Source organism: Pollicipes pollicipes, unplaced genomic scaffold (genome assembly GCF_011947565.3).
Source record: "Pollicipes pollicipes isolate AB1234 unplaced genomic scaffold, Ppol_2.1 Scaffold_4295;HRSCAF=5057_pilon_pilon_pilon, whole genome shotgun sequence".
Lineage (NCBI taxonomy): Eukaryota > Metazoa > Arthropoda > Thecostraca > Pollicipedomorpha > Pollicipedidae > Pollicipes > Pollicipes pollicipes.
Window position 1 is genome coordinate 40,477,215 of NW_023596461.1, and position 27,573 is coordinate 40,504,787.

General features: G+C 56.1%; 1 protein-coding gene across 1 annotated transcript; it reads right to left on the reverse strand.

Annotated features, from left to right (window-relative positions):
- Positions 1–1,357: 1,357 nt before the first annotated feature.
- Positions 1,358–27,048, reverse strand: LOC119097543 (retinitis pigmentosa 1-like 1 protein). Its single transcript, XM_037220574.1, has 15 exons — positions 26,905–27,048; positions 24,841–25,025; positions 18,354–18,550; positions 13,796–17,979; positions 12,796–13,108; positions 12,222–12,397; positions 11,847–12,064; positions 9,524–9,685; positions 8,867–9,076; positions 5,500–6,002; positions 4,741–4,890; positions 4,092–4,326; positions 3,005–3,116; positions 2,087–2,292; positions 1,358–1,423 (listed from the first exon to the last, which is right to left on the reverse strand). The coding sequence occupies exons 1-15, from the start codon at positions 26,924–26,926 to the stop codon at positions 1,358–1,360; spliced, it is 6,939 nt and encodes a 2,312-aa protein (XP_037076469.1). The 5' UTR covers positions 26,927–27,048.
- Positions 27,049–27,573: the final 525 nt, after the last annotated feature.

Consider the following 27,573-nt stretch of genomic DNA (forward strand, 5'->3'; position numbering starts at 1 on the left):
GTTGACTCCCAAACTTCGAAGCGCCAAAACACCAGAAGCCCGAAGGACAAGGCATCTTATGGAGGTCAAAAGCTGTTTTTCTTCAGAGGAACCCGTGAGATCTGAACATCTCGCAACCCAGCTCAACAGTAATGTAATGGCTGAGTGGTTAGCGTATTCGGCTCCCACGTGGAGGGTTCGTACCCTGCTATCCCAGCGGCGCGACGGCTGCCGAGCACCGCACCCGTCCAAGTTGCAAGCGCTCAATAAGGGGATGCGCCGCACCGCATCGCATCGTGTCTCCTTGTTTACAATGTCAACGATACTGCAGCACTGATGTCAAGACATCTCTTCTAACCGGTATCTGTATACTGCTGAAGGTGTTCTTCGCTAATGCGTACATGGCAATTGGTGCCCAGCTCAGCATTCCGGCTCAGCGGCCCAATCCGACTGTGGAGTGAAGGTGTGGGGGGCGAGCACCACAAGCGCTTCGACGGCCAAATGAACTCCCTCAGACCGCATTGGCAGCGGCCACGGCGGTCGCGCGCGCCATCTGCAGGCCGCTCAACGAAAACGGAGCGACACCTGAACGCGGCGTCCTGGGGCAGCCACCGATCAGGAGCTGAACGGGTGCCCCCCCCCCCCCCCCCCCGAGGCAATGGTGACCTGGGCGCCCACACCGCTCGCACAATGGTACCTTGCCTCCACTAAGGAATAATGCCTCCGTTATCGTCATTAGAACCTTCAATAGCTACTCGTTGCATGCAATTTAACAGGCATAGCTTCGACCCAATATCGCGGGGCTTTGACGTGCTTTCCTCGCATTATCATTATGCTATTTATGCTTCATATCATTATTACATTAGTGCTACTTTCCTTGCGTTACATTGTTCCCCATTATATTATATGCAGTTTAAAGCGACATTCCGACAATCCCCTACGATATGTTCATTCCTTGGAAACGGGCACTGACGAAGATAGACAACTGCACGACGAAGCGGTTGTGATTAGAAGCGCATATATTTCACTTCATTCTCATCTACCGTCACATTGTACAAAACATGAAGACGCATCGACCACGCGTAGTCCCAAACAATAACGCTCGCACTTATAAAAGTGAACCGATACCCTCCAAACCGACAAATGCAAGCCCCAGAAGATCGAGTTACTCGAAGAGACGGTGGAATCTGATTCACACCAGTCCACAATCGGTTCAATGGAAAGCTGCATATTTAATAACACAAAGGGAAATAAATACATCTAGCTTCCCCTCGCGTCGCGCGCTCACGACCAACAGTTTGCGGAGTAGAGAACAATTAATGGCGATGAGGCGGGCGATACTGGTGCAGGGTGGGGGTGGGGGATGATGATGAGGGGCTCAGTCGTTCTGCGCCTGGCTGGTGAAGTACGAGACCAGACCGCCGAACTCCCGGCTGCTCTCCGCCTCGGCCGGCGCCGGCTCGCTGACAGCCGGCGGCGGCGCCAGCGGCGGCGGCGGGTCAGCTGGCCGCGGCGCGTACTGCGGCGGCGGCGGCACCGGCGGCACCGGCGGGCCCGGCCCGTAGCGCAGGCCGTACATGGCCCGCCACGGCTGGTGCGGGCTGGCCGCCGGTCCGCCCGGCATCGCCACTGCCGGCCGCAGGCCGGGGTGGTACGGCTGGCCTGGATAGAAGTGCGGCGGCCGCGGCGGGCCGGGCCCCGCCGCCGCGCCGTACGGGTGGTGGACAGACGCCAGCGGCGGCGGCCGGCCCGGCAGGCCTGGGTGCGGATGGTACGCCGGCGCCGGCGCCGGGGCCGGCCCGGCCGCCGCCACCGTCGCCGCCGCCGGGCCGGTCGGGTAGCGCGGCGGTGGCCGCACCAGCATGTGACCGCCGGCCATCGACATGGGCAGGCCGCGGCCCGGCGCTGACCCCGCTCCAGCCGGCAGCCGCAACGGCGGCAGCTGCATGCCGACAGGAGCCGCAGACGCCTGCGGCGGCGAGGCCGGGCTAGGCGATCGTTGCAGGTTCTGCAGCAGCCGGTGCGGCGCCCGCATCGGCTCACCGGCGGGTTCCAGCGGCGCGGCGGCCGGCTGGGCGGGTTCGACCGCCGCCGCCGCTGGCTGCTGATGCTCAGTCGGCGCGGCCACCGGCTCGGTGGCGGCGGCGGCCGATGGCGGCCGGGGCGAGGGGGACGCTGAGACCACCCGCGTGTCCAACTCCTCAACGGCCGGCTTGCTTTTGGTCCTCCTCTGGGGGATGGTGTTCATATCCTCCCCACTGTCGTCAGCTACTTCCTCTTCTTCCGCTTCCGCCTCCTCTGCTTCTTCTTTCTCTGCAAATGAAGGGAACAACACTCGATCTCCTAAACCGCACAGGCACATAACTCAGGTCAACAAGGATCTGCAAACTGATCTGGGAACGCTGTTCAAGCCTATTCCATTGGAAACGCGAAGGACATCTCTCGCCCCTGCCCTGCCGGCAACACATGCCTGATATGAAATGAAAACGCACCGGTACTGCTACGTGTCGATGTGCACACTGACTTACACCAATTGGAGAATGGTTACTCGAATCTGAAGAGTAACGGCTATATGAATCGACAGCATAAATCCCAAACTAAAAAACTAAACACGAATGAAAAAGACGCTCACAATGCGAGCGGTGCATCGCGTCTTTTCCCCATCAGCACCATGAGCGCTTCATCACTAATTAAACGGGATGAGCGCCGAGCCCATACACCTTACCAAAATTTTGAGGTCTCGCTCAACGTAGGAATAAAGATTTACCTGCAAGTGTCCACACATCCAAACTCTTATCATACTTTCGTCAAGACGCATTAAGTTCATCGCTCTGAACTTGCACGCGAAACGACAACTTGATCGGTAGACTGGGTCGCTAAGATGACAGTTTTCGAACCATCGAGACATGAGCGGACGAGCTGCGCACAAGCGGACCACAGACAGTTCAGAGAGCGACAGCACGCGCGCCGGCGCCGCTGAGCGCGTGCCCGGCGCGCCACCGGCTGAGCTCGGTCCACCACTCACCAGGCTGCTCGTCCGACTCGCTCTTCTCGTCGGCCGGCGGCTTGAACTCGTCGCTCTCCGAAGAGCTCCGCTTGAAGCGTCGACCCAGACTCATGGGTTCGATGGGCCGCAGCTGTTGGGCATCAGAGTGTCAGACACAGCATCCCGTCCAGACCACCCGCCGCCGACAGACCAGGGCGTCAGACACACCATCCCGTCCAGACCAGGGCGTCAGACACACCATCCCGTCCAGACCAGGGCGTCAGACACACCATCCCGTCCAGACCAGGGCGTCAGACACACCGTCCCGTCCAGACCAGGGCGTCAGACACACCGTCCCGTCCAGACCAGGGCATCCGACACACCATCCCGTCCAGACCACCTGCCGCCGACAGACCAGGGCGTCAGACACAGCACCCCATCCAGACCACCGACCGCCGACAGACCAGGGTCAGACACAGCATCCCGTCCAGACCACCGACCGCCGACAGACCAGGGCGTCAGACACAGCATCCCGTCCAGACCAACCGCCGACAGCCGCGCGCAACAGCGGCCAGGGCGCTCCGTCCCGCCCCGCCCGCTGACGGTCTGCAGACGCGCCAGCAGACGCGCCGCCCCGAGCGGAGTACGTCACACCACAACCCACACACACACCCACACCCACACCCACACCCACACCCACACCCAACCCACACCGCGCGCAACAGCGGCCAGGGCGCTCCGTCCCGCCCCGCCCGCTGACGGTCTGCAGACGCGCCGCCCCGAGCGGAGTACGTCACACACACACCCACACACACACCCACACACACACACACCCACACCCACCCACACCCACACCCACACCCCACACCCACACCCACACCCACACCCACACCCACACACACAAACCACTGATCGCACAGCCCACTCCACTAGCTCTGCCTGTCGGTCGGCAAAATAGCCTTGTTTGCTTCTCTAGCTATACCCTAACCCCCACAACCAGTCCCTAACGCAGCGGGGCCGCGAGAGCTGCGCACCGGCAGCTGCCAGCGCCCGGCAGTCACACGGCCGATGCGGCCACGCTCGCCATCTGAGTGACCCGGCCCACCGACGCCCGCCCACCACTGACCGTGTCACTATCCGACTCAGACTCCAGGATGGCTGCGTAGTTTGTCTTCTTGCCGCGCGTGCGCCGCGCCAGCGGCTCCACCTCCGCCTCGGGCTCGGCGTCGGCGTACTGAACGCGGCGGCGCGGCTTCTCGGCCGCCCGGTCGCCAGACGCGGCACGCCGCTTCTTGGCCGCCGATTTCTTGCGCGCCTTGGTCGCCGGCCGCTTGCCGCCAGAGCGGGCCGCCGGCTTCTTCCTGTGGCGAGGGAGACGGACGAGTCACGAGGAGGACGGAGACGGACCAGCCGCCGTCGAAGCGGGAGACCAGCAGGTCGCGGGGGGGGGGGGGGGCGGTCGCGGGCGAGCCGCATGGGCGACACGTGAACAACAAATCGCATTAGACCAATCTGCTGCCATCGATAAAATCCCAGCATACGAGATAAACGCACCTCAGGCACACCGGGTTCGCCACGACGTCGGAACAAAACGGTGGCCAGTTCTACCTTGATCTGCTGCTGTGTGCTGCGGCAGTACGACGGCACATCCCTGAACAAAGCAGCAACTCAACAGCTCGTCGCTCGCTGGTGAGCGGCTCGCTCTGACCGGTGTCAGCGGGGCACACTGGACACTGACGGCCGGAGACCGACCGAGCACCTGGCGCGCGGCCTACCTCTTCTTCTTGCGTCCCCAGGTGCCGTCCGACTCGTCCGAGTCCTCGCCGGAGACGACAAAGTCGCGCATGGGCCGCGGCCGCTTCCTGCCGCGTGGCGCGCCCCACTCTTCGTCGCTGCTCTCGTCCGAGACGTACCGCTGGCGGCCCCTGGCGTCACCGGTTTCAGGTCACACGGCGCCCAGAGACGCCTCCGGCACAGACACACACCTGCCAGTGACGCGCCCGGCTGCCCGTGATCTCACCATTAGCTACGCGGCCCTCACCCCGGCCAAACAATTGGCTGGGAACGGTGCGCTGCAGCCACCAACAGCAGACAGTGCAGTGCAGGGGGAGCGCTCCCGTCGATGAGAACGCCCTTGGCGGCGGCCCATGGGCGGCCGACCGGCGCTGCCATCCTGCTGCCGGCGAGCGCAGGCGGAGCCGGCCCGGCGCCGTCTGGGGAGGGTACGGGCGCCGCTCGCTCACCATGGGCGGCCGACCGACGCCGCCGCCCTGCTGCCTGAGAGCGCAGGTGGAGCCGGCCCGGCGCCGTCTGGGGAGGGTACGGGCGCCGCTCGCTCACCATGGGCGGCCGACCGACGCCGCCGCCCTGCTGCCTGAGAGCGCAGGTGGAGCCGGCCCGGCGCCGTCTGGGGAGGGTACGGGCGCCGCTCGCTCACCATGGGCGGCCGACCGACGCCGCCACCCTGCTGCCTGAGAGCGAAGGTGGAGCCGGCCCGGCGCCGTCTGGGGAGGGTACGGGCGTCGCTCGCTCACCTGGGACGGGCAGAGCGGCGCGTGGGCTGCCGCGCCGGCCGCCGCCGGCCGCGCCGCGTCTCCAGCTCACTCTCGGCCGACAGCTCGTCCGGGTTGAACTCGTCGTCGTCCTCCAGCTCGTCCTCGCTCGTCGCCTTGAAGCTGGCATCAGCCTCGTCGTCGTCATCGCCGTCGTCGTCCAGGTCGTTAATGCGCCGCTTGCGTTTCTTGGGCGGCGGCGGCGCCACCACTTCATCGTCCGACTCATCGGAGTGAGCGTCGGCGGCGGCGGTGGCGGAGGCGGCGGCGGCAGAGGAGGCAGGGGCAGCGGCGTCGGAGGCGGCGGCGGCCGCGGGGGCAGCAGAGGCGGCCGTGTCGTCGGCTCCGTTGTCGGGAGCGTCAGTGGCGGCGGCAGGTTCGGTGGCCGCCACTTCGGCCTCAGGGACGGCCTCGGCCTCCGCGATGTTCTCCATGGACTTGCCGCGGCCGGCGTTACCCGCGCCACGCACGTATTCCAGCTCGTCCTGCCGGCAGTCACCACACACGATCAGTCACCGCCGGTGCAAAGCGGCCCGTCAGGCGGCACACCGCTCCCTGCACGGCACCTCCGAACAACCTGTGCGGCAGTGTTGGAAATTCAAAAAAAAAAAATCCTGGTAGCGGGGTACAAACTTTCTATAGTGGAGTACAAAATTATCCAAGTGCTGTGGGTCATCGCAGCTTTATTTAGGTTATCTTTGAGAGATAATAGCACAATAGGTGGCACTGAACAAAAGCGCCACTTTTCATACACAGCAATTCATGTCAAAGCAATTTAAATGAAAGAAAACATCCGTATTAAACATGGCACACTGAAACAACAGTCTCATACTCTGTGCTATGAAACACATGTACATATACAATGGTTTGCAATTTATGAAAGACTCTGTGTATACACCCTCCCAAACGGAGGGCAATTACGCACCGGGCTTATACCCTCCAAAATGGAGGGTGGCTACACACCGGGCTTATACACTCTCCAAAATGGAGGGTGGGTACGATACGCACAGCCAGACAAAAACGGCACACAAAAAATGCACATGAACATGCCGCAGACGCAGATGCAAATGAACATGCCACTCATGGTCCACCACGATCACGCTACTCACGCTCCACCACGGTCACGCTACTCACGCTCCACCAGCTAACTGGTTTTAAAAACAGCTAAACATCCATGCCCTCCACATTCCCACTCCCGATCAACACACGAGCCCGTGCACGTCCCGCCCAAACAAAAGAGAAAGGCAGCACTCTTAACCGATTAACCGAGCCAGCGCAAGTACAATGACTGACAGACCCGTGCAGGCCGGCCAAACAGTCACTCCGCCGACTCCGGCACATAATGGAACGTATTAATGGATTTTGATGCGCTTTAACCGATATCATTGCGAAATATGATAATTTATGTTGCAATTAATTGATGTTTTTGTCCTCATAAGCCCTTCTCCTTAATTTGTCGGACCAAAGTTATGGGTTCATGTTACACTGGCGTCCTGATGTTTTTGCCGGAGTGAGATGGCTGTCTCCGAAGTTTTTTGGCTACTTATAGCAACATTTTTCGACTTAAAAGGGCATTTTTGTAAAACCTGAATTATCAGCTTGAATTTTACACTCTTAAGTGACAAATTTAACTTGGTTTAAATCCACAGCTGCCGTAACACTTGTGTACTCCGTATACCAGGAAGTGGCCAAAAATCCAACCACATGGCGGTTCTGGATGAGTACAAAAAAGTCCGTCACAATCGTGATGCCCATCTCTATACAGCTTCCCTCCAAATGTTTACAAATCTGTTCAAGGCATGAGCACGAGCAGAATATTTATGCTCTTGACAAATCAGCCACGAAGAGGCGAATCATTAAAACCGATTGAAGAGTTTTGCTATGTTCAACCTCCAACCTGGGCTGGGAGGCGGGCGCATGCCGCTGAATAGTTGAGGCGTTTTCGACGCTGAATTGCGAGTGATTCTCTTGTTCGCATTGCCATGACACAGTGGTGGCGCGTGGGTAGGCGGCCGTCTGCGGTAGGTGGTTGGGCATGCGATGTTCTATGAATGTTCGTTGCATCCCTGGCAATTAATGCGGTTCGTCGTCAACGGTAGGTTAAGCCATGTTCAAATTTGGGTTGGTCTGCATCGGGCATAGGAAGTACGAGCTTTGCTAATCTACAGACCGGTGCGATTCTGGTACTCGTTTCCCATTTCCCGGTATTGTTCAAAGGCGATTCCACTCAACATTCACACGCTTTATTTTTCACATTTCCATACATGGTTTATCATAAACCTAGGTGGCAACACAGGCTGCCTGCTAATGGGCATCTTAGTCTGGTGGGTGCAAGATTTGTGCTCTTCCAGATATCAATACGTGGCTCCTGATGGAAGCAGCAAGTCTCAAGCTGTTGCACCTTCTGGTTATATTTTGTCCTGACACAAAAGAGGTAAAATGAGTTTTCCAAAAGTTGTTCTTGTTGCATCATATCGGAGTACAGAATATTCCATTTTACCTTGTCACAACCCTGGGGTACAAAACCTCCTGGTGTACATTATACCAGGAAACGTCAAGTTTTCCAACATTGCTGCGCAGCTTCACCACCTGACCCCGGTCACACTCACCTGTACGGCGTCACCACCTGACCCTGGTCACACTCACCTGTACGGTGCCACCACCTGACCCTGGTCACACTCACCTGTATGGTGCCACCACCTGACCCTGGTCACACTCACCTGTACGGCGTCACCACCTGACCCTGGTCACACTCACCTGTACGGTGCCACCACCTGACCCCGGTCACACTCACCTGTATGGTGCCACCACCTGACCCTGGTCACACTCACCTGTACGGCGTCACCACCCGACCCTGGTCACACTCACCTGTATGGTGCCACCACCTGACCCTGGTCACATTCACCTGTATGGTGCCACCATCTGACCCTGGTCACACTCACCTGTATGGCGCCACCACCTAACCCTGGTCACACTCACCTGTGTGGTGCCACCATCTGACCCCGGTCACATTCACCTGTATGGTGCCACCACCTGACCCTGGTCACACTCACCTGTATTGTGCCACCACCTGACCCTGGTCACACTCACCTGTACGGCGTCACCACCTGACCCCGATCACACTCACCTGTACGGCGTCACCACCTGACCCTGGTCACACTCACCTGTACGGCGTCACCACCTGACCCCGATCACACTCACCTGTACGGCGTCACCACCTGACCCCGGTCACACTCACCTGTATGGTGCCACCACCTGACCCCGATCACACTCACCTGTACGGCGTCACCACCTGACCCTGGTCACACTCAGCTGTACGGCGCCACCACCTGACCCCGGTCACACTCACCCGTATGGCATCGTCGATCATCTCGTCGAACTGTTTGACCTTCTGACTGATCTCCGCGGCGGGCCGGCGCGCCCGCAACGTGTAGATGGGCTCGTCCGAATCGTCCGAGTCTTCGCTGGCCTCGTCAGACTCGTCCGACTCCTCGTCGGTCGACTCGTCGTCGGAGCTGCTGCCGTCGCCGCCCACAGACGCGTCCGAGCCCTCGTCCTCCTGGCGAACGCGGCGGCAGCTCTCACCATTGCCACGCACTGGGCACTACGGTAACGGCGACGAGCCAAGAGCGACAGGCGCACAATGCAGGGGCCGCCACGTGGACGTGACCGCCGCTGGTGACAGCCACTTTAAGACACGCTTAGGCCCTCACTCTATGCGTTAACGATTGGCCGCCGACGAATACGGCGCACGTGCACCGCAATACATACTGGAGGAAGCGAGCCGACGGCAACGACAGGTGACGTCTGCATGTGGCGAACACCCCACCCAACCAGACTGCTCCCCAAAGCAATTCAACACCGGGTACATCATATAAAATAACGCTCAATCGGTGATCCGATGACGCACTTCTCATTTTGTGTGTCCGTATTCATACCAGATCCGCATTCGTGCAGAAAGGGAGAGATAGCAAGTCGTGATAGCAGCAAGCTGCCGGCCACTCACAGCTTTGGAGCGTTTGGGTGGCCGGGGCCGGCTGGGCAGCACGTTCCCCATACTGATGTTGACGTAATCGAGCCGCTGCTTGCGCAGCAGGTCGTTGTCGCGCTGCTTCAAGGCCACGTCAAACTCCTCCAACCGCTGCACCAGAGCGCTGACCAGCCGACCCTGCCGACAGCACGGGCACGTCAGCACTGCCAGCCGACTGAACATAACACGGGCACGTCGGCACTGTCAGCCGACTGAACATAACACGGGCACGTCGGCACTGTCAGCCGACTGAACATAACACGGGCACGTCGGCACTGTCAGCCGACTGAACATAACACGGGCACGTCGGCACTGTCAGCCGACTGAACATAACACGGGCACGTCGGCACTGTCAGCCGACTGAACATAACACGGGCACGTCGGCACTGTCAGCCGACTAAACATAACGCGGGCACGTCGGCACTGTCAGCCGACTGAACATAACACGGGCACGTCAGCACTGTCAGCCGACTGAACATAACACGGGCACGTCAGCACTGTCAACCGACTGAACATAACACGGGCACGTCGGCACTGTCAGCCGACTAACATAACACGGGCACGTCGGCACTGTCAGCCGACTGAACATAACACGGGCACGTCAGCACTGTCAGCCGACTGAACATAACACGGGCACGTCGGCACTGTCAGCCGACTGAACATAACACGGGCACGTCGGCACTGTCAGCCGACTGAACATAACACGGGCACGTCGGCACTGTCAGCCGACTGAACATAACACGGGCACGTCGGCACTGTCAGCCGACTGAACATAACACGGGCACGTCGGCACTGTCAGCCGACTGAACATAACACGGGCACGTCGGCACTGTCAGCCGACTGAACATAACACGGGCACGTCGGCACTGTCAGCCGACTGAACATAACACGGGCACGTCGGCACTGTCAGCCGACTGAACATAACACGGGCACGTCGGCACTGTCAGCCGACTGAGCATAACACGGGCACGTCGGCACTGTCAGCCGACTGAACATAACACGGGCACGTCAGCACTGTCAGCCGACTGAACATAACACGGGCACGTCGGCACTGTCAGCTGACTGAACATAACACGGGCACGTCGGCAGTGCAAGTCATTCCCGCGCGCGTGAAACGACGACGACCAGCGGCGTCGCACCATCGTCAAATCCCAGAAGCACACACATACTGTTCAGCTGTGTCAAAAGCACTAGGACCACCGAAAAAAATTGGTAAATCCCGTTTTCCTGAAAGTGGAAGGCTGCCATAAATTACAAAGCAGCTTTTCAAAGCAGACACATCCGGAGCAAATGACGCCGCTATAAAAAAGTACAATTAGCGGGCTGTCGCATACCATAGGGCATATGCTGTATACAAGCTTTGCCAAATTATTACAGCATAAAGCGAACACTAGTAGCAAACAGAAAGCGACGGCGCGAATCAGAAGAGAACGCCGTAGCGTTTGATGCATTTGACTGGGAATCGTCTTCCAGTGGGCCAAATTTTATGCGTCCTCACGCATCCAGCTGAGTGCTCTCTATCCTAATCTACAAATTTCCGGCCAGGATACTGCATTGCGTACACCTGACACACATGGTACACCAGCCCTTTCGGACTAGTCAACAAACCACCAGGCACGGCATGACAACATTCGGCCACCGCGGTGGCAAGGATGTCGACAACTCCAATGCTTTCGCACCCCCGGATAAGGGTTCACCGTCAATGCATGTTACCTGCCGCTGCTGGTCTCGCTCGGGATCGACCAATCAGCACTGAGCTGAGCGGCGGTCAATCCAGAACACTATTACCTGCCACTGCTGGCCTCGCTCGGGATCGACCAATCAGCACTGAGCTGAGCGGCGGTCAATCCAGAACACTATTACCTGCCGCTGCTGGCCTCGCTCGGGATCGACCAATCAGCACTGAGCTGGGCGGCGGTCAGTCCAGAACACAGACGCCCCGGGCTTGGCAAATCAGGTGGATAGGTTGGAACCTCACTTTTCAAAGGGCAACGGATTAGCAGCCAACAAAATGTGGCTACGGAGGCGACCGAGGAGCCAGAACTTGGACAGCACTCACTCATAAAGACGTTCCGGACAGACAAGGCGAGTTTTTAACGCTGCCAAGCCAAAACCATCAAGAACACGCCTTCTGGTCGATACACGTTTCGGAATGCTCCTTGCTCTGTTCGTGCGGTTAAACGGTTAACGACAGCTTATCAAGAACAGCCTATTTACGCATGTAGCAGGCTGAGTTGTAAGCGGCTCCCGGCACCTGAGACCTCCCGCCCGGCGACGGTGTCTGAGCGCACCGACTCACGTGCTCGCAGGGAGGACAGTACCAGCTGCCCTCCGGTATGCTGAGCAGCGGCGGGCGCACGCAGTTGGTGTGCCAGCCGCCGTTGCAGCCGTCGCAGAGCAGAATGTACTCAGGGTGGTCGCCGTGGCCGCACTTGCGACACTGATCCTCCTGGTCCGGCTCGTCCTCAGGCTCGTCCTCGTCCTCGTCCGACACCTCGGCGGCAGCGTCCTCAGCCTCTGCAGGGCGACACCAGACAGTCGTCTCCAGCATCGCAACCAGCCGGTCGAGGACAGTGGAGGCGTGCTGGACACGCGGGCCGGCGGCCGCCGCCTGACGCAACGCGCCGCTCAGCTGACCGGCAAGCCGGGGCGGCCGAGGCGTGGCAGAACTCACCGGCGGTGCGCGCCTGTTTACGCGCCGAGCGGGCGGTGCGCGCGTGCTGAACGGGCACCCATTCCTGGTCGTTTTCGGACTCTGGCGAGAACTCATGGTCGGAGCGGAACGGGTCCTCGTCGCCGGCCTCGTGGTGCGCGAACAGCTCCATCTCCTCGTCCTCGTCGGAGCTGGAGCTGTCGGCGCGGGACTGACTTCAGTATCAAGAGGTAGCTCAAGGGCGCACGCCGCTTCCAAGCCACAATTAACGCTGCCCTGCGCCACTGGAGGCATTACGGAGAGGTCCGAATACAAACGCAACCCACTATAACTCAATGGGCCAAAGCTCTTACGACGCGTCCGGTTGCCAGAACTTATCAGCTGTATCAACTGGAGCGGCAGATTCTTTGCCTCGAAAGACGGCAAAGGCTTTCGTACATCATCATCTCCACTTCCAAGATACCGCATTCAGTATAATATACTGCAGACAGCCTAGCAGACGAGCATCACCTATATACAGCACAGGGTCATGCAGTTACGAATAATATCGACAGGCACCGAGTGTGTGCCATAAACAAGCCTACAGTGTGCTTACCTGGTGTCTGATGAGGACAGCCATGGATCGTTTCCCGTCCTCTTTTTCTTCTTTTTCTTGCGCTTCTTCTTGCCTGCCTTCTCCGTCGGCTGCTCCTGCTCCTGGCCACGCTCGACCTTCTTTTGCCGTCGTTTTTTCTTCTTGTCCTTGCGCTGAGCGCGGCGGGTCTCACGCTCGTGCTGGCGCAGCTTGCGCAGCACGGCCTGCTCCTTGAGCACGCGCAGCCGCTGCTCCTCGTCCACACGGCGCTGCTCCTCCTCCTTCTCGCGTAGCTTGGCTACGCGGGACGAGCGGCGCCGGCCGGCACCACCCTCTGCCAGAGGCACGAGACCAGAGGTCAGTTACCGTCCGGCACACCGGATTACACTGACGGGTACCATACCAGACAACACTGACGGGTACCGCACCAGACACTGATGGGTACTACACCAGACACACTGACGGGTACTACACTAGACAACATTGACGGGTACCACACCAGACAACACGGACGGGTACCACACCAGACAACACTGACGGACACATCAGACAACATGAACGGGTACCACACCAGACAACACGGATGGGTACCACACCACATAACACTGACGAGTACCACACCAGACAGCACGGATGGGTACCACGCCAGACAATACTGACGGGTACCACACCAGACAACACTGACGGCTACCACACCAGACAACACTGACTGGTATCACTCCAGACAAGCTGCGAAAGCCGCAAATCGAAAGCTACAATGCAGTCTGCAACTGACCACCCTGTGCCACAAATCAGGCGGCAGCTCTGGAATGTGGCCTTTAGCTTTCAAAGCCATCGACTATTTAGACTTAGAAGCAACATACGCAGCGTTCTCAGATGACCTATCTTGTAAATCACCCACACACATTGGACGGTACAACCAAAGCATTAAGTAGATTCCCTGAGAGCTACGCCAATCGAACTATCGATAGTTACGGGATGAACCGCCACAAGAGGCGGCCAGCACACCACCGCCACTCACCGTCGGCGTCGGCGTCAGCTGAGACCAGACTCTCGAGTTCGCTCTTCCTCTTGCGACCGCGCTTCTTGCCGGCCGGCGGCTCCGGGTCTGGGTCGGCCTCTGGGTCGGCCTCAGGCTCGGCCTCTGGCTCGGCCTGGGGCTGGTCCGCCTCGCCGTTGTCGCGTCGGTCAGCCGACGGCGGCTCGGCATGGCCATTGTTGCCCGCGGCACTGCGGCTGGCCCGGCGACGCTGAACACCGTTGCCGACACCACAGAGCGCACCCCAGCCGCTGCCAGCCACCACCAGGGCCGGCTCCTCCACGGCCTCGCTGACCCAGCCCGGCGGCACACCGCCCTCGCAGTCCGCCCCGGAGCCGGAGCCTGACACCAACAGGGCCGGCTCCTCCACGGCTTCGCTGACCCAGCCCGGCGGCACACCGCCCTCACAGTCCGCCCCGGAGCCGGAGCCTGACAACAACAGGGCCGGCTCCTCCACGGCCTCGCTGACCCAGCCCGGCGGCACACCGCCCTCACAGTCCGCCCCGGACCCGGAACCCGACACCACCAGGGCCGGCTCCTCCACAGCGCCGCCGCAGTCCGCACCTGACGCAACCACTTCCGCCGAGCCGCCGCTAGTCGCGCCTGCGCCAGACTCGCCCTCCAATACGGGCGCAGTGCCATCAGCGGCGGCAACCGGCCGCGGAGCTGCTGGCGGACCGGCGGCGCTGCTCGAGACGCCGTCATCGACGTCCGCTGCCAGCCGTCGCCCGCCCCCGGTCCCGTCCGGCTGTCGCTCACCAACGGCCGAAGACTGGGGGCTGCCCGCGACGTCAACGGCGGCTTTCGACGCCCGCACGTCGACCGTGGCCGCGGCGGCAGCCACGTCAGCACCCTCTGGTCGCGCGTCGACCGTACTCGTGTCCGCCACTCCAGGCTGCGGGCTCGACTGGCCGCGCGCCTCCTCCGAACAGCGGCCCGGTCCGGGGCCACCTGCCGAGCTCACCGCCTCACTGGAGCCGTCTGGCGCGTTTGCCACAGATTCCGCCGCGTCCCCGTCACAACAGCTCGTGCTTCCTACTGCGGCCGTACCGACCCCTCCACCGCCCCGCTGTTGGCTTGGAGGTGACGCCTCCCCGGGAACGGGCTGATGCCGCGACTCCAGCGCGCACGGTTCCGCCCGCTTCCCGGAGCTCGCTCTCGCCTCGGCGTCTTCAGGAGGCGGGCTCGAGACACCGCTGGCTTCGCACCTGCTGATGTCGCGGCCACGTTCCGGCGCCTCCGACGTGGTGACGCACTCAGAGCGTTCTCCGGAATGCTCCGCCACAAAGTCGGGGCGCTCCGAAGTCGCCGGCGGAGCATCGGCAGAGCTGACCGAACGTCCATTAGACGACGGCGGCGGCGGCGGCTCCGAAGAGTCGGGCGCCCCCTCCATCTCTGACGGAGAGCAAGCGGTGTCAGAGTTCGCTCCGGTCCGGTCGGTACCACGGCCCACGCGTGCATCTGCCGCTGAAGGCTCCTCCGATTGGGTGGAGTCGGCGCCACCCGTGCGAACAGCTGATGTGATGGGCTGAGAGCTGCCTGGCCTCTCCTCCAGCAGTCCAGGCTCTGCACTGGCGACGTCTTCCGTTGGTGCCAAAGCAACCTGCGAGTGGATCTCACTAGGGTTCGCCACAGCCTCCACAGCTGGCTCAGTGTCCACCACAGCCTCCACGGCTGGCTCGGTGCCCACCACGGCCTCCACAGCTGGCTTAGTGTCCACCACGGCCTCCACAGCTGGCTCAGCGTCCGCCACAACCTTCTCAGTGTCCACCAAGGCCTCCTCAGTGTCCACCATGGCCTCCACAGCTGGCTCAGTGCTCGCCACGGCCTCCACAGTAGGCTTAGTGTCCGCCATGGCCTCCACAGGAGGCTCATTGTTCGCCAAGACCTCCAAGGCTACCTCGGTGTCCGCCACGGCCTCCACAGGAGGCTCATTGTCTGTCACGGTTTCCACAGCAAGCTCAGTGTGCGCCAAGGCCTCCACAGCTGGCTCAATGTTGGCCACGGCCTCCACAGCAGGCTCAGAGCTCGCCAAGGCCTCCACAGCAGCCTCACTGCTTGCCACGGCCTCCACGACAGGCCCAGTGCTCGTCACGGCCTCCACAGTAGACCCAGTGTCTGCCCCGGCCTCCACAGCAAGCTCAGTGTCTGCCACAGCCTCCACAGCAGGCTCAATGTCCGCCGCGGCCTCCACAGCTAGCTCAGTGTCTGCCACCGGCTCCATATCTCGCTCAGGGTTAACAACGGCCTTCACAGCAGGCTCAGGGTCCGCCACGGCCTCCACAGCAGGCTCAGCGCTCGCAAGGGCCTCCACAGTAGGCCCAGTGCTCGCCACGGGCTCCACAGCAGGCTCAGTGTCCGCCGTGGCCTCCACACCAGGCTCAGTGTCCGCCACGGCCTCCACAGCAGGCTCAGTGTCCGCCACGGTCTCCGCAGCTGACTCAGTGTCCGACGCAGCCTCCACAGCTGGCCCAGTGTCCGCCGCGGCCTCCACAGCAGGCTCAGTGTCCGCCACAGCCTCCACAGCCGGCTCCGTGTCCGCCACGGCCTCCACAGCAGGCTCAGTGTCCGCCAGGGCCTCCGTAGCGGGCTCAGTGTCCGCCACAGCCTCCACAGCTGACCCAAGGTTAATAACGGCCTCCACAGCTGGCTCAGGGTCCGTCACGACCTTCAATGCAGCCTCAGGGCCCACCGCGACCTCCACAGCTGGCTCGGCTTTCACCATGGAATCCACAACTGGAACAGCCTCAGGTACGGCCTTCACAGCTGGCTCGGGTTTCACCACAGTTTCTGTGATGGGTTCAGGGAGCACTCCCGTCTCCTCAGAGTGGGACGACTCGGGCTCGGCCACCACCGGCGGCGCTGACATCGTCTGTTCGGTCTTGACGTGGCCGTCAGCGGCTGTCACCGCCAGCTCTGCTGCGTCACAGCCGGCCTGCTCGCCCAGCCCGGCCCGGCCCGGCCGGCCGGCGGCGACAGGCTCAGTTGGCGGCTCGCCCGTGCTCCTGGGTAGATGTGAAGACGGGGTCGCCGGCCGGTCCCCAGCGCCCGTCGCAGGACTATGCACCAGTTCTGAGTGGTGCTCACCTTCCTCCGTGGCCGAGACGGACGGCGGCAGCACACTGACCGAAGCCTTCACGCCGCACTCGGCAGCTGTCGCAACACTCACACCAGCGGCAGGCGCGTCTGTGGCCGGGACCTGCTCACTGCTGGGCTCCCCGGACGCGGCCGCCGGCTTTTCCGGCGAACCCCGCGCCCCGCCCGACATACGGTCGCTCGCAGTTGGCGCGGCGCGCGCGTCCAGCGGCACCACGCCTTTTGATGACACCGACACGCTTTCAGTTCCCATGTCGCCCCCGCCATGTACCAGCTCCCCGGACTCAGGGGGCTGGCAGTGGCTTGTCGCATCCACCGACTTTACATCGGCAGCGGCAGTCGGCGAAGACGATCTCTCCGCCTCGCCAGCAACCTCCTGTTTTGTATCACCAGCGGCCGATGGCTTCTCGTCACCGACCACTGGCCTCCTCTCATCGTCGGCCGCTATCCGTCTTCCGCGGGCCTTTGGGTCTTCATCAGCTTCTGGTTCAGACTCGCCTGCGGCCTCTGGCTCGACCTTGCCATCGGTCACCGACTCAGACTTACCACTGGTAACCAGCCCCTCCTCAGCCGCCGTCGTCTCTGCCTCAGCCCCAGCCCCTAGCTTTCCGTCACTGGATGATCGGCGGATCTTGCCTCCAGCTGGCGGGCTTCCCTCGGTTGCACACACCGCCTCTTCCACACTTCCAACCCGAGGCTCCTCTTTAACATCGTCCACCGTCTCAGCCTTCGTCCGTTTGCTGGCCTCACTACTGGCTGCTTGCTCAGCCTCACCATCGGCCGCTGTCTCTTCCCTGTGACTGAGCGCCGCCTGTTCGGTACCTGCCGTCACCGGCCCGCCGTCGCCGCCGGCCGCAGGGGACGCGTCAGCGCCGGCCGGCCGGGCCTGGTCATCTGTGCCAGCAGTGGGCCGGACCAGGTCGGCCGGCCGGTCCGGCGGCTCCCGTTTGAACGCCGGCGGACCCTGCAGCAGCTCCTCCTCGCTGTTGGCCTGCGAAGTATCCTCCGACTTGCCCAGCGGCGAGTCCGACTGCAGGCTCTGTATCAGCGCCTTCATGCTCTCGCGGTCCCTGCCGACAGGCGGTCAGACGCCCTCACTCACTGCGCTCAACAGTTCAGTGTGCACTTCGTAACCCTGGCCGGGTCATGTGCCGACACATGTGCCTAACCTGGGACACCAACATCGTCACGCACTGGAGGAAACGAGGGCTGCTGCAGGCTTCCTGTCACTAGGATCGAGGCCAGGTCTCTTCAACCAAAGACCACCGCCATAACAGCCCGGCTCCCTGCACGAATCCCGAGCACCCGGGCAGGCAACGATCTATGACCCTTTGAAAACGTGACCCAACACCCAGGCACAACACAGTACCACCAGGAGTCACACCTGTCCCCTGCATATGATTCGGGCGCTGGCTGCCGACTCGACCCCCGGGTCTGGACTCACTCGGCCACCACCTGCCACGTCTCGTCGTCGATGTCCTCCTTGTAGATGCGCAGCTGGCAGTCCTCGTCCAGCTGGTACCAGTAGTTGTTGCCATGCCGGTCACGCCCCAGCGGCTGCAGGCGCAGCTCGCACGCCGCCTCCTTGTTAACCTCGTCCTTGAACCGCTTGTTGCGGTCGAACTGCACCTCACACAGGTTCTGCAATGGCACAGGTTCAGCATCGGTACGTGCGGCGGCAAGCACGGTACCCACGGCCAACCACTCAATGAAATTCGATATGCCTCCTGCACCCGCAGAATAGGAAGAAGAGTACAGATAAGTGGCCAACTCAAGTAACAGACGTTTAAATTTGGCAGCAGTATTGACGCACCGTACTGGTTATCTGAGGGCTCATCCTCTGAGCGCTTATTCGTCCCTGTTCTGAATACCTTTGGCATGAAGACGTAATGACAAACGGTCTGCTGCCCGGGCTTTATAATGAAAGTGGCATAATGGCATCGCCTGTCTCACCCTGGAAGGAAGCCTGGACCCCGCAGGGAACCGAACTCCGTGATCCACCTTTGGGCGGGGGGGGGGGGGGGGACGGGGACGGGAAAGAGGTGAGGGATGGGTAGAGAGGGGCTAGATTGGCTACGAGACCAATTTTACCACGGAGGGCAGTGGAACAGAGAATTTAGATACCGTGCTGTGCTGTAGACTTTAAATTGAGGATGCCGCCCTTTTTGGTCAGACAATATATGTCAGCACCGCATCAAAGCTCCTAAAGTACACAGGCATGTAAACGCTTCTGAATCTGCGATAGCAGAGGGTGCACGTGCACATGCAATGATGTTAACGTCTAGCTGCAGTTGGTTGCCACTTGTCATCTTTGAAATAATCGGGCTTGTTGGTGCTGTCAGTGATCACAGACCGGCGGCGGAGAAGGGCAGGGGCAGCGCCGAGTTCAGCTGGTCTCTTTCCGTACATCACCGTACAGTTAATGTTACATATTGTCTGAAATAGGGCGCGGCTGCCCCCTAACCCCCTCCTAGACATTAGCCCAGGCCATCGGGACCCTGGAATTTGTGAAGCACAAGTCATTAAAATATTAAGAAATGTGTAAGGCCTTACAAGAGCTTGGCGGTAAATCATTTTTACTAGCAGACCTCTCGCCTTGCCCTCAGCTCCAGAAGGGTATGAGTAGCTGTAATGCCAGGAGCAGGGGAAGTTGACCAGGCTTGTAGGAGGGTGGCTCAGAGGCGCTGCGTCGTTTCTTTCCGTGCACCGCCGTAAGTCTAACGCTAAATTAAGGAAGTCTAACGCTACATAAAATGGTTCGAACTTCGAAATTGTCAGCCCCCCCCCCCCTCCGCTTATGATTATGACATGTTCCTAAACTAATGCCCATCCTCGGCGTTAGCGAAAGGAGGGGAGGGGCTTCTCCACGTCCTCATTTCTTTTTGAGTTGTTATCTTTCCCGATTCATCAGGACCTTTTACCAGGTGAATGCCTTCTTCCATACCAATTACAATCATGTTCCTTTGTGAGTTTGGATAGGCGACACAAATCACATTACGGCCCACCGCCTTTTGACACCATGTTTGCCCAACATGTCTAGACATGAATGGGGACTTGCAGATCTGGATAAAAAGTAGTGGCTCCTAACTTCTGCATATGAATAGGGATCTGCAGGTCTAATTATAGAAGTGATTGCTGCTGACTTATACTACAGTCTAGGTATAAAACAGTGTGCTTACTTCATTCACAACAGGGCATATATTTACCTTTAAAAACACTGGAAACTTGCATTTTGTAAGTTACAGCACCAGAGAAGCCTGCTCTACAAATAATACCTGATACTGACATACCTGTGTAGTATGTATGGGTTTTGTGAATGGCAACAAAGACGACTCGACTAAAAAATAAAATTTTCATCTTCACCCAACAACCACTTTCAAACTCAGTATTCCAAGAATCTGGTCCAATGCATACCATCACATACACCTTGTAGCTGAAAGCTATTCAGTTGTCATCCTAGAGAGGAGGGGGGGGGGGGGGGGGGGATTTAGGGCACGCCAAGTGTGACAGTCAATTTGCGGTTGCCATCCTAGCCTCAATAAACAGGAAAAGGGGTGTACGTATTGGGCGTGCTGGTCTCCCACCATACACACCTCTACCCCCCCCCCCCCCCCTCTCCCTCGTTCATACAGGGGCGTATACTTGACAAATTCAAGGATACGTCTTTCATGCTGGGTAAATATTTAAGACTTGCCGCCGAAAAATTCAATGTTACCCTCCCGAGAGGACGCAAGGGAGGGAGGTTCATACAGCCTGCCCTTCCACCATCAGCGAAAATATGCGAAATTTGCTAGTTTTTAATGAACACAAACTAAAACATTTTCCGAGGGACCTAAAGTGACCCAAATGCGACATAAACCACGGCGTTGAAGTATAATACTTAGCAGTTTCTTAGCAAAGATTAGCCAACCACTCATTACGTTTACCGCTGCTACTTTTTGTGAAATCACAGATCTATCCCTGCTCTCGCCCCCAAATATGGGTGTCCTACGCCTAAGTCGGGATGGCTAACATGACCCCGGCGGAGTGACACAATGCCACGAAAATCCGCATAACATTCCGAAATACGCCAGCTAGTCCGCTGGACGCATCCTTAGCCGTTAGTCGCTGGGTGACCCCCCCCCCCCCCCCATAGCCATTTTGGCGCTACGGTCTGATGACGGCTGTATCTGCGCACGGTACAGCGGCAAGTCACGCGCACGGTACAGCATCTTCTGCTGCGGATGTTGACACTTCTCTATTCTCTTCACTGGAAAATGGAAGCCAAGTCTGTACCTCAGAGCAAGCCCACTTTCTTTACCTACCGTTACGGCCTAGACCCTACACCCTACTCGGCAGAGCCGAAGTAAGTGCGCTTGTTAACAAGTCATCGTTGTTGACATAGCAACGTCTATCAACAGTCGATCGATGCGCTGCTGACGGCTAGGTCCAGCAAATAGGCAGGTCTCGATCGCTCGTGGCCCACAATGTGATTCGTAGTGTGGTCGACAATGGTGCATTTAGCCACAGAATTTGCCAATAACTGTGCATTCGAATAATATTTCAGTGCTTAACGAACTTGTTCTTAACGACTCGATGATGTTCTCCGCAGAACGAGGTGTTGCGACATGTAGTGCTGGGTCGACGCGGGTCACCAGTGGGACCTAACGTTGGGCATAATTGGGTCCAGGGAGGCATCTTCAAATGATGTTTTGCTCTATCCACAGGCACATTACTTAAACAAAGTTATCCACTTCCATAAAAAAGAATTGCCTTTATTTCCTGCTTCTCTATTTACGTCAAAAACAGGGCGAAGTTATTTGGTTTCATGGCCCTTTAACTTTCATGTCCCTACATTCAAAACAAATCTTGAGATAACATAACAATACATAAGAAAGGAGTCCCTCACAAATCTTTCAAGCCCACTTACATCATTCGGCTACCAACGCTTTGACTATCCCCGCTGCTGGCAGTTTCAACGGATTTCGGTGCAGGTATGACGCAATGCGGGTCGGGCGACACGCGGTAGCAATGGAGAGTATTGAGTTGGCGTGGTCGACAGTGTAATATTAAAGGCCTTGGGCGATAGAGGCCTTCCAGAAGCAAAGGATGGAACACTTGGGTATGCATCATAGTTTCGCTGGTGAAACCTGGCTGCTGTGGTAAGCAATCGGCATAACTTTTCTTGCAGTAAAATCGAGTTGCGTGGTAAACAAGCGCAAAGAGGATCATAAAAAGGACCTGAAATGCCACCTTAAGAATCACAGTTTACATGTGCTTGGACATTTCTAATCAAACGTGCGCGCGGCGCGTGCGTGCGTGCGTGCGTGAGTGCGTGCGTGCCTGCGAGTGTGCGTGTGTATAGCGTAATTCATCATATATTCGGTATCAATTAGGCCTAACACTTGTCTAACGCCACCGGCATCCAGTGTCCATTTAAACCTATAAAAATACAGAAATTGTATATAAGGCATAATAGCGACATCAAACACCATCTTAAACACTCGCTTGGGCACGCGGAATAAACAGCTCCGAAGTCTCCGGCTCTTGGGAGGATTTAACATTGGAAAGAATGCATATTTTCCACACAGAAATATAAGCTGAATACCAGATGAAAACGCAAAAAAGTGGCGATGGATAAAAGTGTGCAGTTTTTTTCATCCATGTACAGGGCATCGCCACCAAATTGTGGTGTGAATATAACGTAAACAAAGGGTTTCTCGTCTCAGTTGAGCGGCCTGCTGATTGCCAATGTGAAATTCTTGAAATCTCTTGATATCATGTGGGTTGAAAGTTTTATTTTGCAGGATATCGTAAATAATTTCTAAACATTTGTAGAAAAGTAAGAGCCTAGAAAAGTAATAGCCAATCCAACACATAACTGCTAGCGGCTCTATATTTGAAGACTGCTCCCCTGTGCGCGCCTTTCTACGGTATGCTAGGCTTCCGACGTGTGTTTAGAAGAGCCGTGCGAGGCGAGAGCAGTGTCGGACAGTGACAGTGGAATTTGTACAGAATACAGGTAAAGACTACATATCAATTCCGCCCAGCATCATACACTGAGGATAGCATCGTATCTGGCTCAATGTCGGTGAGTGGAACTAGCGGATGCTAACTTTGAAGGGCTGGCTTGTTCCATGATGAAGTAATGACCTCCGTTGCTACTGCACTGACCTTCGGGCCATTTCAGATGGTGAACTTTTTCATGTCAGCTTGGGGAGGGTGGGCAGAGCAAATCACTAAACCCAAATAAATAGCAAAACAATGTTTTTCCCTGGATTTAACCAATTTTTTTCTTCACAGAGTTGGGGGAGGAGAAGGGGACAGAGTTTTATCCAACTGGGCCGGTAACTACACCCCCAGTCCCAAATTCGACATATCTAGGTCCGTGGATGCCTCGGTGGGTATCATGTTCCTTTGTCATCTGTCCTTGGGTGAGAAAGACACTGCCTTGGGTGGTAGGTAGCTGCACAAACTACTATGTGCCAGATGTTTTATCGATATTACAGTGGCTTGCATAACATCTCTATCAATAAGTTGTTACGAATGTCCCAGGAAATCATGCCACAGGTGCACAGCATTTTAAGCACTGGTATCAGTCGGTCTTAACAGGAATGTTTCACATTTGAAGATATTGAAGCAAGCATCAGATATGATGATACAAACTGACTCAAGCTATTGGGTATACTTTTTATGTGGAAAACTGTTCTAGACAGCAAGATTACCTGTTCAGCAAATATGCTTCTCAATGTGCCATGGTTTGATTACATCATCACATGTAGCACGACATTGATTGAGAGCCAATTGACAGCTGTTACATCTGAAAACTGTGCTCACATGAGCACCATATATGAATGTCCTAACAAATATATTTTTATTGGCCTTGATTGTCACATGGCTTATGGAATGGGAGGCTTTGAAAGTTATTATGACATCATGGATGCCAAGATGACGTTGAAATATAATGTGACTCTCGCCGCTATATCTCTCCCCTTTTTGGTGGGCCTGCACCTAAGAAATTGGAGGGTCTGAGGTCTTAAGACAGCAAGATTGTGAAGTGTACTGAAATATCCTCAAGATGGCCATTCCGTTCAAACCCAATATAAATGAGCAACACTCTCTTTAATTAACCCACACACCTGCCCGAATAATACTGTCATTATAAACAACTTTCCATTTGTTCCATGCTTTAAATAGTAGAGCATACATCAGCCTATAATTAAGAAGGAAAGACTTTTGAAATCACGAGCTGCCAATCTCCAATGGTCTTGTCAATCACTGCGACCAGCCTGTTCATAGTATGTTCTTCTCCATACAAGATGCTATTTTAAAATGGTTGTGCTCACTCCCCATGAGACACAACCAAATTTCACATACTGCACATAGCTCTGACTCCCTGGCACTTTTATAACCTTTACCAGAATGACCATACCAATTCTTATGTGGGTACTAACTAACCTATGTATTGGATGTATGCACCATAAACAGCCAACTACTGTCTGGTCCACAGTGACCTCTTTAACTACAGCTGATGAAGGCATGTGTGGTGTGTGGTGAGCATATCAAGCAAATCAGACCAGAAGCCCCTGAGAAACTTGGAAACAGCTGCAGGGACAGCACAGCAGTGCCCAGTGTGCAGATTTGTTCACAACTGCTTAAGCAATTGTTTCACACAATTGGTGTGCATTAGTCTTCAGTGAACACCTATTGACATAACATCACAGCAGCCCACATTATGAGCATATCCAGTTCAGTTTAACCCTAATGGGGACTTTATAAATTTAGCAGTTTGACTATGTCACATGTAGATCTGACCAGCAGTGCACAAGAGATCGACAAGTCACCAATGACCCAGCAGTTGTCTGTTGAGCACCACTCCCATGGGGCTGCATGCCACCATGACCGCCAGGTGGTAGGGGCTCCGGCGGAGCCTGGGCACACCCTGCACCCACCTTCAGCACACGCAGTTTGACTGCCAAATCTGCCTGCTTGTAGCCAAACCGCTCCAGCTCCCAGGCGTCCTGCTTGGACACAGGCCTGCAGAAGCTGATGAGTGCTTTCTCCCAGAGGTCCGGCTTCACCTGGCGCCGGGCCTTCCGCATCAGTCGGATATGGAAGTGCTTCAGTGCATCGTGGACTGCAACATAATCAGAGCCCATTATCAGAAGCTCATGGCAGCTGGGGGCTAAGGTTTGTGCATAGATACAGCATCTTGTGATACATTGTTGGTGAAAATCCTCATGGTAGTCTTCATAATGTAGAACAGATAACCACAATGCTACACAAAAGAAAAGAAATTAGCAACTTCATGATCATGTATACCATCACAGTCAGGAAGTGACAGGACAACACTCCTTCTACCTGGTAAGACCAAACAAACACAAAAACAATAACAAACATGTTTCAGTTGTTCAGGCTCAAGCTCTAAATTTCTTTTAGTGCTTGATGTGAAACCCACCCTTCTGATACACACTACACAGGCAAGCATTAGACTGCACAAATGATACATTTTAAAATGGTCAAAATCAGCTCTTCAGACATCATGACATGGATTATATGCAACAACCAAATTGTGAGAGGCAAAATAGGAAAGCTCAGTAAAAGGCATTCACAAAGTATTTACTTTCTGCACATTATTCCACATAGCATTCCACATTCCACATGTTTGTGCTAACATTTCATCAGATGACCCGAGTGCATGGCAGGAAAAGCACTGTTCAATAGCTATATTGAGTCTCTTGACCAACCAAACTGGTTGGCTGGCTAACTGTTTCTGGCACTTAGATAACATGAGTCCAGATCTTTGCATACACCTGCAAGTCACATCATTCAGCACGAAATCACAAATCCCATAGTGGGGCCCATGCTGCCATCCAGTCTTTGGCCAATGACACTTTCCTCTGGATCTCTACCCCTGATTGCATGGAGTCTGTCAGAGGTTCAGCTGATAGCACAAAGTTTACTGTCACATGCCAACAATCAATAAACAACTTTTGTCAGTTCTCTATTTTGACAATTTTCTCCAGAGCACAAGATGGGCACCAGCTTTGCTCAGCACTTTGATGCGACCATCACACATGGAATCTTGCTTCACTTCAAGTGGGCATGGCAACCTTTTAGCTCTCTACTTTGAATGACATCCACACAGGCACAGACATGCCAAATAGATGTCAATTCAAACTCAGTTTCCTCCAATGGACCACAATGAACCCTGTTTAGCTTATCAAAGCTGCCAAGTGTTAATGGGCCAATACCCACATACCTTCACACCAGATATTTAATGTGCAGGATCAAAAGAACAGTATGCCTAAACATTCAAGAGTCACTGATTTCAATAGGTCATGCTTATGCACCACATGCATGTGACAACAATCAGTTGCTCCTGTTACCATCATAGCAGTTAGCTAAGGCACATTACAGAGTTAACACCACCCATAATACAATCTTCTTACTTAGTTTCAAACTGTCTATGTATAACATGGGAAAGAAGTCCACCTAAGCAGCAGACCATAACAAATTCATCCACTGCACTGGACACCCACACAACATCAGTACACAGAGCCTCTCACTAACAAGTGCCAAGCTCAGGCATGCCCAAATTGAGTTGCGTTTTCAGAAATTTTGGTATGAAAAATGTTTTGATAATACTTTGCCTGTGATTGCCTAGCAAATATAGTGATACCACACACACTGAAACACAGGATGTGATATTACTGCTGTCCAGCAAAGTTCAGCATAACAATCATACATGGCATAACATGCATGTTTTGTTGGCATGTCTAAAAACACCTGGATCAAATCAAATCATTCACTCAAATTGTCAGTTCCAGCAATCATAAAATAATGCAAGCCATGTATTTCAAGTTTCCATGCTGCTGTAAAAGCACTGGAATACACCATCAAAGTGATATCACTCAGTTGCATATTTCAGTCCATTCAGACATGTCACGTCAAACATAAACCACACAGCTTCGGCCGGGCATTTCCACTGACACTTATCCATTCAAACAGCTCACCTTCGTCCGTAGATTCTAGCATCTGCTGCAACCGGGAGAATGGAGGATACACTATACCACATTTTCCGCCAAATTTTTCCAAAAACGAGCATATAACGGCGAAATCCGGGTTGTCACAGCATTTTGCGACGTCCGAGGACGCCATTTCTGCAAACAAAATACGCTTTAGTGGTGAGAACGCTGATGCGATTAGGACTCGGTCGTGAGCAGGCAACGCGTGAACATATCTTTTTGCAAATTTTGACTTAATTGATCAAAATTGCGTTGAAAGTGTAATTTTTAAAATTATTCCACTAGCTAATCGCAGCTTTTGTAGAAAAAATAGTACATATAAATTTGCGTGAATATTCTTTTGACCGCAATAACGGCTAACCAGCAAGGTTGGGGGAGCCTAAAAAGCGGCATTGTAAGAATACAAGCTCCTACTCTAGTATGGTACGCTAATCACTTTAATGTCTTTACCAATGGATTGTACATGATAAAGCGATTATGCAGTTACAATATGAGGAAATAGGCTATGATAAAACACCTTAAAACCCAGTGAGTACATTTCTGCGCGCAAAAGCAGACAGCTAACTTTTTAACGCCCGCTTGGCTTGAGAACAATTTGAACCCCCCCCCCCCCCTTCCCAAAGGCTTTTGCTGAATGATAACCAAATGGCCCGGCGT